The following is a 19,056-nucleotide window of genomic DNA, read 5'->3' on the forward strand; positions in this document are numbered from 1 at the left end:
GAGATTTGTACAGCTAGTAACTCTTTATATATATATATATATATATACACACACACACACACACAGTGCTTTTTTTGGGACGGTACGCAGTGGTACAGCGTACCAGCACCTTTATTAACAGTGACGTGTGACATTTGGATGCAGCGTACTTCGAAATTTGTAATACTGTATTACGTAAATTGTTTTCACATGTTTACCTACTATTCAAATAAGCTTAAGATTATTTAACTAAATTTGCATTTTTTTACTATCTATTGTTAAGATATTTACTATATAAAACTGTATAACTATTTTTATAATTCTAAATTACTCAGTCGGACCACTGTTTAACGAAGTCCTTTTATTGTGAATTATTTTGAATTCCCCTTGGAAGTTACATTGAAGAAAATTTTCATATAGCAAACGGATTAGAAGAGAATTAACTCAGTACACACTGTTTGCATTTCTGGCATTTAGTGCTGCTGCTGCTGCACGAATTAAGAGAGCTAAAGGGATTACCATTCTACAACTTGGTGGTACCTGCTAAAACCTATCCGACTACTTGTCCCACATACGGAGAAGTCACACTGGTCAAGAGTGAGCAGTTCAAGGTGTATTCCCAATGGGATCTGGCCCACCTTCTATTGCAGTGGTGTCCAACCTTTTCCCGTAGAGTGGCCATATTTAAAAAAATTCAAAGTTAGATTTCTTTAGTGTGTTACATTTTCCATATCTTGTTGCATGTAAAATTAAAACTGAAAATATTCAAAACTTTTATTAAGTACAATACACAATTATTTTTTTACTTATTTTTTTATATACTTGAATAATAAATTTATGCTTAATAAACTGTGTTAATATACTTAATTTGTTGTTCTTATTCTAAAAACATTGCTACTAAAGTAACAATATCAGGAAAAAAAAAAATTTTAGAGTACTTTTCATATCCTTTTAATTTTCAGTTTTTCCTGATAGCAAAGAATCAGTACCAGCACCTATTTTTTTTTTTTTTCAAAAAAAGCACTGTGTATATATATATATATATAATCCAATTAACCCAAAATTAAATAGAGATAAATAGTAATCAAAATATATATTAAAAATAAGAAAAAACAGTAGAAAAAGTGGCAGCAAAAAAGCACAATCCACTAAATGTTGCTTATGAGCTAAAATAGGATATTTGCCAGCAGCATGGCAAACCAGTAGAGTGAAAAAGAACTCAACCAAATAAAATAACAATAACAGAAAAATATAGGGGGGGGAGATAAAGAAGAGGTAGTGTTGAAGCAATGTTCCTAAAAGAAATTTAGCGGCACCTCCCTACTAGGCACCCGTTTCCAAATTGTGATATCTCACTACATGGACTAACAACATTACGTGACCAAATAAATTAAAAATAATAATTAATAAACTGACCATTGTGCTCCATCTTGACAGAGGACCACGAGGACAATAATAGTCAGGGAATCACTGCATTTCGGACGCTAAACAAATCTATGCAACGACAGAATGATACTAAGATCAAACCACCGATGCAATAGATTTGCACAGTGGTGGTCCTAATGCAGTGAAAAATAATAAAACAAAGCCTAGTACTTGTATGGCCAAACCACACCACTGACAAAACAATAGTTGAACTACAATATACAGAAACAAATTAGGCTATAGATGGTGGTACGAACGCAGTGTTAGCACATCGTCATGCTACCCCCATGTAAATATAATCCAATTAATCCAAAATTAAATAGAGATAAATAGTAATCAAAATATATATTAAAAATAAGAATACAGCAGGCCCCCGCTATAACGCTGTTCTTATATTATAACCCGTATCTGACTATAACCCTGTCACAGATCACTACAATGCTCTTTTACAGATTGCATTTTTGGGATATTTAACAAAATTGTTTCATTTGATGGAGTCGATAGCTTGAAAATGAATAGCAAAACAGCATTAAAACGTTTCCCACGCAGACCTGATAAATTTTCCCACGCTCAGTGCAATTTTCTCGCACACTAATTTAATTGCAGTACATTTTAAAAAATGATCACATATATTACATGTAATAGTTGCGTTATATGCATTTATCTGAAGTCTAGTCATCACTCAGCACTATTAGACATCGTGCGTAACAGGCAGTTTACTTGGACATTGTATCGTAATTAATGCAACCAATTCAGTTACATTTTCGAAGAGTTAATAATGGCCGATAAGAATGAAAAAGCAACTAATGTCTGGGCCAAGGATGAAGACTATAAATGTTAGAAAAAGGCTGAATTTGAAAATTAAATTAGACGTTTTGAAGCGAATCGATTCCAGTCAACGACAAGCGGATGTGTGCCATAATTTAGGAATTGCAAGTTTAACTGTAAGAACAATTATAAAAAAAAATAAAGAATTAATTTTAGCAGTGGGAAAGATAGCTGTTCCACTGCAAGCAACTAGGGCTAGGCTGGCTATTAGGATTGAAATGGAAAGACTTTAACTAATTTTATTGAAGATAATATCCAATGCAGAATTCAGTTAAGTTAAATATCATAAAAAAAAAAAAAAAAAAAGAGAGAGAGAGAGATTAGTTAATATGATCTGAAGAAAACTCACCTAAAAAAAAAAAATGTGGAACCATTTAAAACTAGTAAGGTTGAATAGATTTAAAATCCAGGGAGAAGCCGCAAGTGTTGCAACTCACAAATGCATGTTACCTTATGGGAATGCAACACTCGCTTAGTGCTGATTCATTTAGCGCTCTGTTTTTCCGGAACAAATTAACAGCGTTAAGTGGGGGTCACCTGTATATATATTAAATTAAGAAAAAATAGTAGAAATATTTCATTTTATTAATTATTATTTTTAATTTATTTGGTCATGTAATGTTGTCAGTTCACGTTTCCACCTTAGTGAGATTTCACATAATTTAGAAATGGGTGCCTACTAGGGGCTAAATTTCTTTTAATTTCATTCCTAAAATAATTTAGAAAATTATTTTAGGAATGAAGAAATAATGAAGAAATGAATTTAGAAATAATTTTCTAAATTATTTTAGGAACGTTGCTTCAGCACTACCTCTTCTTTATCTCTCCTCCCTATATTTTTCTGTTATTGTTATTTTATTTGGTTGAGTTCTTTTTCACTCTACTGGTTTGCCATGCTGGTGGTAAATATCCTATTTTAGCTTATATATAAAACAGAGTAAAAAAGAAAGCGCCTAGCAGATGAAGCAGTATCTGTGATGTGCTTATACCTAGAGATTAAGTTCACATACCTGTAATTGTGATTATTGTATCTTGGAAATTGAAGTGTCACTAAAAATGAGAATAGGAGCAGCGTTTATTTGCAAGAAATAAGACAGCTGAATAATCTGCTGGTGCCAAATCGGGCAAGAAGGGAGGGTGCTTGCTAGTTGGGATAATTTCATTGCCAAAAACTTCTTCACATTGAGAGGATTGTGTGTATGTGGCAGCACGTGGTGGAACAGCAGACAGCTATTTGTGTCAAACAAGTTGCATTTTACTTGTTGCTTGTGCAGGCATTGCCTGACACTCAAATAATAGTGGCTGTTGACTGTAGTGCCTTGAAGGGCAAATTCCTTGTGAATGATTCCTTTGATGTTGAAGAAAATGACCAGCATCATCTCGATGTGAGATTTCTCAAATAGAATAGTCTTCTGCTTGGGTGAGCTGGCTGTTTCCACTCCATGCTTGTCTTTTAGTTTCCATGTATTGGAAGCACCAACTCTCATTGCCCATCACAATGCTTCTAAATGTCAGGGTCATCTTCAACAGATTCAAGGAAATCACAACAACAGTTGATTCTTTTTTTTTTTGCTTTTGATCCAGATTAAAGCAATGGGTCACAAACTATTTCTATTCAACATATCAGTGAGCACATTGGTGGTGATTCTTCGGTCTTCGTTCACAAGATTGCAGATTCTCTCGATCTTTCCTTCAGTTCAAATTGGAACTGGTTGTCCTCAATCGACTTGCATTGGCCATGGGATAGACACTCATCTCTATATAACTTTTTCAGGTCTTTAAATGCTTCAGTCGCTATTTTATTCAACTTAAAATAAAAATTAATTATTGAAAGTTATTCCAACTTAAAACTACCTATCACCAGTGTATTGTTACTTGAGAAATACTGAAGCGATGATCATGCATAATCAAAAGAGCACACTAGCAGTTTGAATGATGCGCTACTTTTTTTTAATCTACTGTTCACGTTGTGGACAGGAAAAATCTTTATTTAATTGGCAGATGTGTGTATATATTTACTATGTTCTACTGTATTGTTCTCAAGTATCTCATGCACTGAACAGAACAGTAGCACTAACAACTGGTCACTGGCACAATTAGGAAAATCTTTCAGCTGGCAATATGCAGTGTGCTACATGACAAAGTCAACAGTGGGTGCAGAGCCCATGCATTAAATTCAGTATGAAGCAATGTGGATATATTGAAAGTTGTCAAATACTATTGTGAAGTGTTTTTCTTTGTAAAAGTAAATATTCACCTTAGAATTATTTACAACATAAAATTAACTGAATAAATACTGTATATACAGATAGATTAAAAAAGACAAATTTTTCACTTTGTAGATAATCACTGAAGTTGTAAACAAATATATTGTTTAAATAATTTAAGTAATGGTGAGGGTTAATTAAATGGAAGCAGTCTATTATAATGGCTGTTTCAGGTTGTTTGGAATCAGTCAACTGGTGATTGCCCGAGACTCTCAAGTCCATTACTTATGTGGATATTTGACAATCATGCACTTACTTATGAATGTGAATGAAAACACGCCATGTCATACAGAGAGGACCACATAGGACTGGTTTGTGGACAAAAAAAAAAGTTGATCACCCGTGGAAAGAATGGAGTCTGCAGCCAAGAATGTCCTTCTAAGCCAGCTATGGAGACAGATTCAAACCAAATCATGGAAGTTGGTAGAAAGCGTACTCAGGAGAATGAAGCTGCCAGCCCTTTTGAGCACATTATCTCAGTGTGTGTCATTCACTAAATGGTAAAGTGAATGGCTAAATGGTAAAGAGTCATATCATACATCATATTTAAATACGACAAATTATCACAGAACCTTACATTATTTCTCTGGGGGGGGGGGGGCACTCCTGAAACATTTCATTTTTGCAGAGTAGTAAATTCACATTGGGGGAAAAAAATAAATAAATAAAAATAAAATATAAGTATCTTTACTTACCATTTTAAGTTCTTCAAAAGCAATAAAGAGCACTTTGTCAGGGTGCTCTTGGCAAAATTTCCAGTAAGGAAGAACATGATCAAACCATGAGCCATAAACCACTAAAAGAAAAGAAAATGTCTGATGTAATGAGAGCATTGTTAAAGTACAATCAGTTTACTAATTAATGTTAATTATAGATAATTTGAATTATATTAAGGAAGTACATGGGAGGGGAAAAAACTGGACTGATCCCATCTGCTCCAGCTTCCTTTTTTACATTTAGTTTCAACAATTTCTCTTCTACTTTCTTCTCATTTATAATAAAAACATTTAGATCGCAGTTATCATAACTTGGTTTACTTCTGCTATTTTCATCCCAATTTGACAGCAGTGCAAACTACCCTATTTTAGGTTGTATGAGCTTGGCACACCCAGGGTCCTTAGCTGGATATCATCTTTCTTGGTGATTCCCTTCTACTCTTGACTCTCTCTCTCTCTCTCTCTCTCTCAGAGTAATTCAGAAATTTTTTTTTTTTTCAGCTGTTGTAGCATAAGCCTCAGGCCTTGCACCACATGGCTAATAATAGCAAACCGAAAAAATTATGGAAATGTATTTTACATTTGGAGGTATTGTGAACCCAATAACACTTCCTTTTTTCTTTTTTTTTTTGTAATTTGTTGAAAATTTTGCTATATTACTAAGCTATTTATCTCTCTAAAAGGTCATATTTATAATGGAAATTGCACTAAACTTTCATCATTACCATATGTTCCTGTTATAAGAACCAATTTTGAATGCCTTTATGATATTTTTCTATAGCACGTTTCTGGAGGTCACAACCATAAAACAGTAAAAACAATTTGCACTTTCTGGTTTATTGGGCTTTTCAATTAGTGCAATCTATTATAAACAGGTAGCAAACTCTATCTTATTGCATTTGCAATAATAACGATAACTGGAATTCTGTGGGTTTTTATGTTATGGTGAAATGTGTTCCCCTTCACTGAAATCTTCAATCATATAAAAAACAAATTTTCAGAAACTTCTCTTCATTTACTTATTACAATGATGAAGGGAAAGGGACCAACGGAAAGTGCAAGTGTTGGTAGTGTCAGGAAACGAAACAAAATTGATTTAGAAATGAAGATGATTAAGAAATATGAAGAAGTATTCCAGTGTCATCTATTACACGGGAATTAGGTTTTGCTGCTTCAACAGTGAATATTATTTTAAGGGACAGTATGCGTATAAAAGAATATGTCAAAGGATCAATGCACTTAAGACCAACAGTGATCACAAAACAGCATTCAGTTGCTATATAGATGGAACAGCTGTTAATATGGATGGAAAATCAGATTCAAAAGCAAGTGCTCCTGCGTCTAATGACCATTCAAGCAAAAGCAACAAGTATTTATGAAGATATTAAGGATAAGTAAGGGGAACCCCAAGCCAAGTTCGTGGCAAGCAATGGGTGGTTTAATAGGTTCAAACATTGCACTGGTTTCCAGAACATTAAAGTATGCTGTGAAGTCGCCAGTGCCGATTTTGCAACTGCAGAGAAATTTTGTGATGTGTTGGAAAAAATTATTGATGAAGTCAGCTATTCAATGCAGCAAATTTTTAACATTGACGAGATACAGAGCAGTATTGGAAAAAAAGATTCCAGATCAAACATATATTGCCAAAGAGGAAAAGACAATGCCAGGTTTCAAGGCTTCAAAAGATAGGGCCACGCTCTTGCTTGGGGCTAATGCAGTGGGAGATTACAGATTAAAACTGCTTGTGTACCATTCTGGAAATCCTCGTGCATTTAAGAGCATCAATAAAGCCACCCTGCCCGTGCATTTCCAGTCGAACCAGAGAGAATGGATAAAAATATCTCTTTGAGGATTGGTTTAAATGCTGCTTCATTCCCAAGGTTGAAAAATATTGTAAAGACAACTACGTTCCTTTCAAGATTTTGCTTCTATTAGATAATGCTCCTGGACATCCTACGCATCTAGATGATTTCAACTTGAATGCGAGAGTCATATTTCTACCACCAAACACTTCACTCATCCAACCTATGGATCAGGGTTTTATTTTGAATATAAAAGCATGCTATTTACGCAGGCATTGACTGCAGTAGATGAAGAGACAAATTTTACGTTAAGAGACTTGGAAATCTTACGATATAGTAGTAGTAGTGGCATGTGACGCAAGAAAGCAAGTGTATGAGCTTATGCAGCATCAGCCCCAAAAAAAAAAAAAAAACCACACCATTCCCTCCAAATGCCTGTCCAGTTCCTCCTTACATTTATTCAACCTATCAACTTCCACAACAGATGGAAGTTTGTTCCATCAATTAACCACCCGCTGGCTAAAGGCAAATTTCCGCACATCTATTCTACATCTGTCTTTTCTTAATTTGAATTTATGCTCCCTTAGGTTTGTAATCTGAACAAGTGGAAGAATCCCATCAGAATTCAGCGTGCTCAACCCATTCAAGGCCTTATACACCTCAATCAGATCACCGCCCAGGTGCCTAGTCTCCAGCCACTGCAATTTGCAGAACTTAAGCCTCTCTTGGTAAGAGGATCCCTTCATTCCCCTCACCAATCTTGTTGCCCTTCTCTGTACATGTAGGCGCCTCCGTAGCCAGGTGGGAAGGAGCAGCAGTGCGTAGCACACGCTTCTTAATTAGACCGGGGTTCGAGCCCATCACCACCAAATACGAAGGATGCGGAAAGGTCAGGGAATGACCACCGCATATCCCAAAGCAATATGGCCTTAGTTGCTAATGCTCCTAAAAAAAAAACCAAATAACCAAAATATCTCTCTGTACATGCTCAAGCAAATCGACATCTTTCCTAAAATGAGGCCTCCAGACCTGTATGCAGTACTCAAGGCGTGGCCTGACCATTGCCTTATACAGAGGGACAATCACCTCCTTTCCCCTGCTAGCAAAATTCCTATATATCATTGACAAAACCCCATGACCTGCCTTGGCAGCCTGTCTGCATTGCTCAGAAAACTTCATATCTGCCTGCACAATTACTCCCAGGTCTTTTTCATTTTCTACCACCTTAAGTGTAGTACCACACAGTTGATACGTTTCTCTGGGGTTACTTCTACCCATATGCAGTACTTTGCATTTGTCAAGGTTAAACTTCAGTTGCAGTAGCACACTGCCATTACTAACCCTGCCAACCTTTGTATCATCTGCAAACTTCGACACTAATCCTGATATACCTTCATCAATATCATTGCCGACCGGGCTAGCCGGGTAGGTAAAGTGCCTGCCTGGCAACCCAAAGGTCGCGGGTTCGATTCCCGCCTCGGGCTGGATATCATGATGGAGCCGAACCAACCGGTTGGTTGGATATCCCAGCCACGTACACGAAGGAAACAAGAAAAAACTGGTTCCTTCGTGTATTGATCACATCATACGAAATAAAGAAATAAATCAATATCATTGATAAATATACAAAACAACAGTGGACCTAACACTGAACCTGGTGGGACTCCACTAATAACATTAGTCCACGAAGAGCAGCACCCATTGATTACTACCCTCTGTCTTCTCCCACTTAACCATCCTTTTATCCATTGTAGCAACTTACCCTTAATACCATTCTGCTCCAATTTGTACGATAGTCTTCCATGCGCAACAGTGTCAAAAGCTTTCCCGAAATCCAAATATATGATATCAAAATTATTTTTTGCATCCAGTTCCTTTGTAACCACATCATAATAACCAATAAAATTTGTCAGACAAGACTTTCCCTTAACAAATGCTGTGTCTGAATTATTGCTGCAGTCTTGTCTAAATGATCCTGCAATGCATCTTTAACCAGTGACTCCATTATTTTACCCGGAACAGAAGTTAAACTAACTGGTCTGTAATTACTCATGTCACCCTTCGATTCCCCTTTGTGAATTGGGGATACATTTGCACATCCCCAGTCCAAAGACGTGGAGGAGTTAATAGAGGAAGAAGAGAAGCAGTTACCTAATGAAGAAATTTTTGACTTGCAGGAAGCGATAGTGAAAGAAGAAAATGCTAACAAAGCTCAAGATGAACCAAATGGGCAGCCGATATGCTTCATCAGCAGAGAGAAGGTAATGGCGAGGTTTGAGAAGATGGATCCTGACAGCAAATGATTCTTAAAAGTTAACAGAGATTTTCCTCTTTGGCACTGTATGTTTGATCCGGCATTTTTTTTTTCCCAATACAGAGCAGTCTCGTCAATGTTAAAAATTTGCTGTGTTGAATAGCCACCTTCAATAAATTTTTCCAAAACATCACAAAATTTTTCTGCTGCTACAGAATTGGTACTGGCAACTTCACCGCATACTTTAATGTTGTGGAAACTAGCGTGATGCTTGAACCTATTAAACCACCCGTGAATGATATGCTTGCTTGCTACAAAGAAATCTACGATGGAAAGAAAAAAGCCAACGTCCAGTCATCCATTAATATGTTCTTTCATAAGGTTAAGCAAGACCCCTTCTAAATCTTCACAGCCCTCAACCTCCACAGCGGCATACCAACTTACTGATGTTATGCCTGTCTCCTCTCTTTTTTTGTAATTTTATAATTTTGAAATTAGTATTAGTATTAGTATTAGTAACGGCCGTATGGTGCAAGAAAGCCTATGGCTTATGCTGCACCAGCCAAAAAAAAAAAAAAAAAAAATCCGAACAAAACAATGATAAAAACAAAAATTAAATAAATAAATAATAATAATTAATAAATAAATAAAAATAATAAAATGAAATTAAAAATTAAATAAAAAGGAAATTAATCCTATCATCCTATGCGCTTCCCTTACCCGAAAGTACTATCCAGATGACCTTTGAATTTCCCCAAACTGTCAGCATCTACCACCCATGAAGGCAACTTATTCCAGTAATTTATAACTCGCTGGCTAAAATAAAACTTCCTGCAGTCCAATCTAAACATTTCCCCGCGTAACTTGAATTTATGTCCCCTAGTTCTAGCATCATTTATAATCTTGAAAATTTTGTCCTCATTCATTTTACTGATGCCTCTCAGAGCCTTAAACACCTCAATCAAATCTCCTCTAAGGTGTCTAGTTTCCAAACTCTGCAACCCACATATTCGAAGTCTTTCTTCATAAGGACGCCCTTTTGCCGATCTCACCAGGCGAGTTACCCTTCTTTGCACCCTTTCAAGAAGCTCGATGTCTTTCTTTAGGTGCGGTCTCCATACTTGAACACAGTATTCCAAGTGTGGTCTAACATAGCCTTATATAATGGGATTATCACGTCCCTATCTCTACTTGCAAAAGTTCGATAGATCATCGATAGGACACCATGGGCCTTCCTTGCAACCTGTTTACAATGCTCAGAGAATTTCATGTCTGACCGTATCGTAACACCCAAGTCCCTTTCCTCCAGTACTGGGTTTAGTTGAACTCCACCAAGTGAATAAGTTATTTTGGGATTACTGTTTCCCAGGTATAATACCTTACACTTTGTTGGATTAAAGCACAGCTGCCATTTTTCTGACCATTCTTGAAGTCTATCTAGGTCTCTCTGAAGAAGCTCAGCTTGACAGTGATCATTAACTACTCTACCAATTTTAACATCATCTGCAAATTTAGACATCACGCCCTCTATCCCTTCATCAATGTCGTTTATGAAAATTAAAAACAACAGTGGTCCTAATACTGATCCTTGGGGAACCCCACTTCTTACATCAACCCAATCTGAGGAATAGCCATTTATCACAACCCTCTGCCTCCTGCCCTGAAGCCATCCTTCTATCCATCTAAGGATTTTCCCAGTGATTCCAACCTGTTCCAGCTTATAAAGCAACCGCTCATGTGGGACTGAGTCAAAAGCTTTGCTGAAATCTAAATAAACAATGTCGAAATTATTCCATAAATCCAGCTCGTGAGTGACCCTTTCGAAATAGCGAACCAGATTTGTTAAACATGATTTTCCCTTTACAAAACCATGCTGAGTATCCTTGAGAATTTCAATTCTATCCAAATGATCCTGAATTCCACCCTTGATCAATGCCTCCATGATTTTCCCTACTACTGAAGTCAGACTGACAGGTCGATAATTTCCCACTTCACTTTTAGAGCCACCCTTATGTATGGGAGATACATTTGCACTTTTCCAATCCAAGGGAATCTCCCCAGAGTCTAGTGATGCTCGCATAACCAGCCTCAGTGGTTCAATGCACTCGTTTGCCGCCTCTCTCAAGATTATAGGGTATATTCCATCAACTCCAGGAGCCTTACTAGTCTGTAGGCTTGAAAGGTTTTTCATTAAATAATCTTGCGAAATTTCAATATCATTAATTACATATTTTTTAACTTCGCTCCCACAATTTCCCATTGCCACAAAAGGCTTTTCATTTGTAAATATCGATGCAAAATAACTGTTGAGTTCATCTGCAACGGCAGCTGGTGTATTTATTACTATCCCCTTTCCCTTACGTAAAGGTCCGATCTGGTTTGTCCTGCTCTTCTTGGCATTTATATATGTGAAGAATTCTTTATCCCCCCCTCTTTGCTCTGTTTGCTAGTGATTTCTCATAAACTGCCTTTGCCTGTCGAACCTGTAGAATAGATGTGCGGAAATTTGCCTTTAGCCAGCGGGTGGTTAATTGCTGGAACAAACTTCCATCTGTCGTTGTGGAAGTTGATAGGTTAAATAAATTTAAGGAGGAACTGGACAGGCATTTGGAGGGAATGGCGTGATGATTTTTTTTTTTTTTTTTTTTGGCTGTTGCTGCATAAGCTCCTACACTTGCTTTCTTGCATCATGTGCCACTACTACTACTACTACTACTACCTTTTCTGTGGCTCTATTACACACCACCTTGTAGCTGTTATAGGCTTCAGTACTTTTTATTGCTCTGTAACGTTTCCATGCCACCTTTTTCTGCTCAAGTAATGTGGCAACTTCACTATTCATCCAACTTGGAACCCTTCTCGTGGAGTATTTTTTTAATGGTATATACGCATTCAAGGCATCTGTGATTAATGTTTTAAAAGCGTACCACAGTTCAATTGTATTCATTCTCTGCGCGATATCTACCCAGTTAATAGAGGCCATGTAGTACCTTAAGGCATCGTAATTTCCTTTTCTGAAATTAAAACCCATTCCTTTGCCTTTTACTTCTGCTACCTCTCTCGTCATCATCCACCGTAGAACTCCGTGATCACTTCCTGCTACTGGTTCCTCTACTGTCAGCCCTGTTATGTCATCTGATTCATGTGTGATGATGAGGTCTAGGATATTCTTTTCTCTAGTACTTTCCCTGACATGTTGATACAAATAACAGTCATCTAGTTGATTTAAAAATTTTGTTCCCCATGTCGAGTTTCCTTCCCATTTACTCCAATCAATTAGAGGCAAATTGAAATCACCCATAATAAGGCATTGACGCTTACTTGCCCATTCCATTTGCATGTAGAGGCTTTTGTCATAGTCTTCACAATCACCTGGTCTGTAGATTACGCCTACTCGCATTGTACCTTTGTTTCCAACTATCTCACACCATACAGACTCTATACTAGCATGTGAAATGTCTGAATCTGGGAAAGCTATCGTTGCACTCAGGCTGCTTCTGATAAGAAGCATTACCCCACCACCCCTTCTATCTACTCTATCCTTCCTAAATACATTATACAAGCCGTACTGAAACTCATCATCCCCAATTTCCGGGTGGCACCACGTCTCCGTAAGCCCTATTATGTCCGCGTTACTTGTTTTAACCAGCAGTTCGAATTCGCTCATTTTATTGACGACACTTCTAACGTTACTGTATAAACAATTAAGATTTACTGTTCTTGTATATTTAACAACCCTAACACAACCCTTGAAGTTTTTTAGGCTCTCTTCCCTGATATTAGCTACCTGCTCACGTGAAACGTCTTTGCCCCCAGAATATCTAGATAATATGTCCAGTTGGGGTAACAGATAAGAACTCTTAAGGTATGTGCAAGAGTTACATTGACCAATATTATCAGATAAACGCGTGTCAGTATTACCCACATCCCCCCTAACTAGCAGTTTCCCCGAGCCTTTAAGGTATCCTCAATAATACTGGCAAAAACGTTTGCACCACCTTTGTTTAAGTGTATCCCATCTCTACAAAACAAATTCCTTCTACCTACAAGTGTGGGCCATGCTGATAGAAATTTACCCCCTAAAGCCTTGCAGATTCCTTCAAGTCTTGAGTTAATCCACAAGGCTCTTAACATATAATCCCTCCTATCGTGTCTGGGCAGAATTGCAGACACATAGACATTATGGCCTAGCTCGCGACATTTCCTCAGCATGGTCCTGTATTTTTCCAACAAATCGTCAGATCGTGTACGTTTAATATCGTTTGTCCCCACATGAATAATAATATTTTCTTTACCCCCTTTAAAATCTGACAGTCTGTTGGTGACATCATCAATAGTTGCTCCCGGCAGACATACCCTGGTTCTGCTCCACCTATCTTTATTACAAAAAATATTCCCCGTTTCCCTGACAATGGAGTCTCCTAATAAAACAATGTCCTTTCTAACCAGGGTAGTTTGCACTTGGTTTTTCTGTTTTGAGGCTCGAATCGGGTGTGCATCACTTGGTAGATTGCTGGAGTTTTGAGTCCCTGACGAGCTCCCAGAAGCATTATTTTCGAGGGCAAGCACTCGTTTTTTCAGGGACTCAAATTGTTCCATCAGTGCACCAAATTGTAATTTAAGATCGGTGCACTCCTTACATCGATCACAAAGAAAAGAATCCCCAGGTAAGGTAGGATTAGTCACCAGGTCGACCTTGGAAAACATTCCACAGGTTCCACAACGGATTAAATCATGACTCACCCGTAAATCGCCATCTGCTATTTCCGTGTGACTCACGATACCCTGTGACGTGTTTAAGGCAGATCTCGTAACAACCATTATAAAATTAAATAAATATCAATGAAAGTAACTTTAAAAAATTATATCTATAATATTATTAAAATCAAACAGTTACAGGAAAACCTATAACAAAATAATCCAACAATATTTAAATAAATCAAATATTTTAAAAGCACTATCCAAAAGTAAACCACTTAACTGAGGAGCCCTGTCTAAGCGCGTCCGCTCACCTCGAATGCCAACGTACAAAAGCGTGCAAATTAAAATGTTTTTTAATTTGCACGCTTTTGTAATTTTTTCTGCATACGAGATAAAAAATTGAATAAATACAATAAATAATTCTATTTACATGTTCATCGAACATTTCTTTTTTGATTCAATCAATTCAGCGAGTACAGCACAAGCATGGGGGAAATTCGGACTCGCTTAGAGTTCTACGGAGAGCAACCCTTACATAAGTCAGGAAGTTGCTGTATTAATCATATAGTGCAAGGAAGACTTGAGCTTTGGCTGAACCAGCCAAAAAAAAAGAAATACAAATTATGCACTTACCTCCTGATGTAGGTAACTATCCCGTTGACATTTGAATTTCTCTAGTTCTGGAATTCTTTATAACAATGAAATTCTGCCTTCATTCATCTTACTAACTTCCCCTCAATCAGGAGCCCCCCTACCACCAAGGTGCTGGGCTGTGAAGCTCCATTCATGTCCTTCATAATCAGTCTTTCCACTGTGGTCCTTTTGCCTATCTCAGCTGTGCAAGTTGCCCATCCTTGGACCCTTTCAAGAAACTAAGTCTTTTTTCTGAAGAGGGCTCCATACTTCGACACAGTATTCCAGATGTGATCTTACAAATGTCTCATACAGTGGGACTATGACCTCCCTATCTCTATAGTATATTGTTTGATATATCATCAATAGGACACCATGGATTTTCCTCGCTGCCTGTTTACAATGTTCAGAAAACTTCATATCTGCCATATCGCAACTCCCAGATCCCTTTCTTTCTCTAGAAAGAAAGGGATCTGGGAGTTGCGATATGGCATTTCATTCAACCCCATCAACCCTATAAGTTAACTTGGGATTACTATTTCCCAAGTGTAAGACCCTGAATTTTGCTACATTAAAACATAGCTGCCAACATTTATGATCATTCTCGAAGCCTGTTCAAGTCATGTTGAAGGAGCACCGCTTGGCAGTGATCATTAACGACTCTCACCATCTTCTTTACATAATGTGCAAATTTTGACATCATGCCCTTTATCCCTTCATCGTGATGTTGTTTATGGCAATGAGAAATACAACAATGGTCCAAGAACCACACCTTGGGAATCCCCACTTCTGATGTTACACCAATCTGAAGAATACCCATTAATCACAACCATCTGCCTTCTACCCTGCAGCCACCCTGCAATCCATCTTAGAATCTTTACAGTAATTCCAAGGCATTCCAGCTTATATAGTAACTTTCCATGAGGAACTGAGTGAAATGCCTTGCTAAAATCCAAATAAACTAAGTCAAAATTGTTCTCTACATCCAGCTCATGAGTAACTGTGTCAAAAATAGCTTACTAGGTACATTATGTACTATGCGATACATCACATTGTTATAAATTTATAGCTTATGGCCTTAATAAAAAATACTTCTAATATTAATTATAATCATACAGAACTAATAAAAAAAATTCCATATAACATTTATATCCTTGTATCGATATAACAGTGCCATCATATTTAGACTGGTTTTTTAAGCATTTTCGAAGACCAAGGTAAAGAAGAAATTCAACTTTATCAGGTAAAGACACAACTACACTACTAACTTTGAACAAAAGGTAACAGAAATCAATTTTTAAGTACAATGAATTCGTTCTTAACAATCTGTTGTGGACACTCAAGTCCAGGTCAGAAATATTAGAAATTACTTGTTAAATGACCTCTCCAATATGGATATAGATCCTTTTCATATTTTCAAGAGTGGGAATTCCAGAGGGGTAACTGTATACACGAACTTCAATAAAAATCTTTGTCTGTAGTTACTTAGCTGACCACAATTTCTCACTGCCAAGTGAGAGTATTGTATTGGCATGAGAAAACTGTCATCCCTCAGTCAAAAAGATGGATATCACTGTCACTAAAGCAGTTATGAAAGTAATGCCACAGTGTTTTTATTGAAGTACAGCATAATTTTGATGCAGAAAATCTCAATTTGCTACTGGTTCAAATTACACTATTACATTAATCGTACATTAATTGTTTAAGGAACCTTGCTGTTTATAGCAGGGTCCTATGCAGAAATGTAAAAAGGGAAGGGTTTGACCAGTTAAGTGCAGGTGGGGGGGGGATATCATATTACATTAAAAGTTCTATGTGAGAAAAATAATGAATAAGAACAAAAACTAGTAAGAGGTCTAATTATCCATAATGAAAATGAATTTCCCAAAATGGAATGCTCTAAACAAAGCAATTTATATTCATTTTCTATGACTAAAAGTAAATTAATTGAAACAAATATGTATAATAATAATGAATTTAAAAAAAAAAAACTTTTTTTTTTTTGTCTGCTTTGCTACAAAGCAAAGCAGACACTTCTGTATGGCAGCCACTTTCTTCAGACCCAGTGGTGTCCATTTTAGAGAGGTTTCACTTTAATAAATTCCACTTAGGAGCTCTCAAAAAAAAGTGATCTGATCACTACATAGCATTGACAACAGTTCCTGTAAATGAGGGGAATATGAAAAAAATGCAGCCTTAGACCATAAAACAAAACCTTGTCCTTACAAGTTGCTATAGTACCGCAATGCTTTCAAACACATTTGTTTGAAGCTAAAACGATAGTATAATTGGCAGATTAACCTTTTAACGAACATTACATCGCCAACAGGTTAACCTATTATTTAGCCACTGTCTTAAAATTACTTGAGTAAGTAGCTGAATAACTTTCCAAAACAAATGATATCACAAAATGGATGTCAGATGGATTAGAGTTTGATAAACTTCTGGCCTCCACTTCACTACAGAATTCATGTATGAATGTAGATACAAAATACTCATTCAGTTTGTCAGCTACCTGAGCAGAATCATCAGCAGTCAAACTATTCACTCGTTACTCCTTGGTGCTGTTTTTAAAATTGGAAAACGATTTCAAACCAGTGCCAAGGGGATCAAACTCATTTCCGGATTTAAAACCAGAACTGGTGGGGGAGGGGTGAGAACTATTTTCCCAATTTTAAACTGGCACCAAGGTGGGATTCACTCTCCCTGCATTCCTTTGCATCTTTAGAAAAGGGTACCCCACGCTTCTGTATACTCTGACACAAACCTGCAAGCTTTATTTGGCGAAAAGGTGACATTCACTCTAACTACCGGTAATTAGCAGGTGAGAGGAGCTACGCTTGTTTATCACTGCTTGTCACCAAGATTCACAGAAGGGGTACCTGCTTATAAAGATTAATCTAAATCATAGTTTATAAGCCTTTTCTGATACTGATTACATTGCTACAAAGCTACGTAGACACCTCCAGTATCTGTCACATCAATACTAAAACAATGGCAGCAAAATTCAAACATTCTTATCAAACATTCTTATACAACACAATGCCAGCAGAAGTTGACTGTGGCTTATTACGCAATTACAAGGGCCAAGTAAAGAACAATATCATCTTTTAAGGGTACAAAAGGTGATATAGTTGTACACGTTGGCACTAATGAGATTAGGAGTAGCAGACTGACAGAATTACTTAACAAGTACAGGTCACTATTGAACAAAAGCCGAGAATTAGGGTTGAATTTGAAAGTGTCTGCAATTCTGCCCGGACACGATAGAAGGGAGTATATGATGAGAGCCTTGTCGATCAATTCGGCCCTGGAAAGAATGTGCAAGGCTCAAGGGGTAGAATTTTTTTCAGCCTGGACTGTACTTGGTAACAGGAGAGACTACTTCTATAGGGATGGGGTACACTTAAATAAAAAGGGTGCAAGAATATTTGCTGATGCTATCGAGGCAGTGTTAGGTGGGTCAGAAAACTGATAGCTTGGGGGGATACAAGGACTAATAGTTTAACAGTAGCCGTAGGCAGAGGTGAAGGTGATTCTTGCACAACTTCTATTAGAATACGTAGCGACCTGGAGCGTGGGGTGTTGGGGGTTTCATGGACGGATGGCAGTCATCCTGAAATAGGGGGTATATGGGATGTGTTAGGGTAACTAGGAATAGGAGTAGGAGCATGTATGCTTGCATGTATACCAATGCTAGAAGTATAGTAAATAAATTTGATGAATTTGAAGTGTTGGTCAAGACATCAAAGGTAGATATTGTTGGGATAGCAGAGACGTGTCACACAGATATAAGGAAATAGTTTAACAGTACTGCATACAGGTCTAAACTGGAATTTGGGGAGTAAAATGTGTACAGAAAGGACAGACAGGATAGAAAGGGAGGAGTTGTTATGCTGTTAATTAAGAAAAACATAAAATCAAAAGAAGTGCATCTAGTTGATATAGATGAACAGTGCACTGTTGATTCAGTTTGGTGTGACATAAGCACTGCGAAGGCAAAAATAAGAGTAGGAGTGTGTTATAGGCCTAATGACTTGAATGAGAACAATGAACAATTATACGGAGAAATAGTAAATAAATTTACTATTTATAAATTTAATAAATAGAGAGGGCTAGTAAATCGTAATGTCTTACAATGGGGGATTTTAACTTCCCAGATATTGACTGGAACTTGTGGGTTGGTCACTCACACACTAGTCAGACTTTTGTGGATTTATTGGATGATTGTTTTCTGCAGCAGCATGTTCGAGAGGCAACCAGAGAAAGTAATACTCTTGATCTGGTTATCAGCAGTGATCATTCGTGTATTAAGAATTTGCAGATAAAGGAACCAATAGGTCGCAGTGATCACAGTGTACTGATGTGGGATTTACTTAAAGATTTAATTACCATCAGGGGTAAAGGAAAGGGGTTTTTGCTTCTGTAAAGGTGAGTACAGTGGTCTCCGA

At 37.2% G+C, this 19,056-nt stretch overlaps 1 protein-coding gene across 2 annotated transcripts in view; it reads right to left on the reverse strand.

Annotated features, from left to right (window-relative positions):
* Positions 1-19,056, reverse strand: part of LOC150081929 (sulfotransferase 1B1-like) — a 368,098-nt gene that overhangs the window by 23,111 nt on the left and 325,931 nt on the right. For both annotated transcript variants that reach the window (XM_090379833.1, XM_090379832.1), the window contains exon 5: positions 5,195-5,295. In XM_090379833.1, coding sequence (XP_090235959.1) covers positions 5,195-5,295 — 101 coding nt within the window. The remainder of the gene's footprint in view (positions 1-5,194; positions 5,296-19,056) is intronic.

Source organism: Mastigoproctus giganteus, chromosome 8 (assembly GCF_048544385.1).
Source record: "Mastigoproctus giganteus isolate SK-2022 chromosome 8, ASM4854438v1, whole genome shotgun sequence".
Classification (NCBI taxonomy): Eukaryota; Metazoa; Arthropoda; class Arachnida; order Uropygi; family Thelyphonidae; genus Mastigoproctus; species Mastigoproctus giganteus.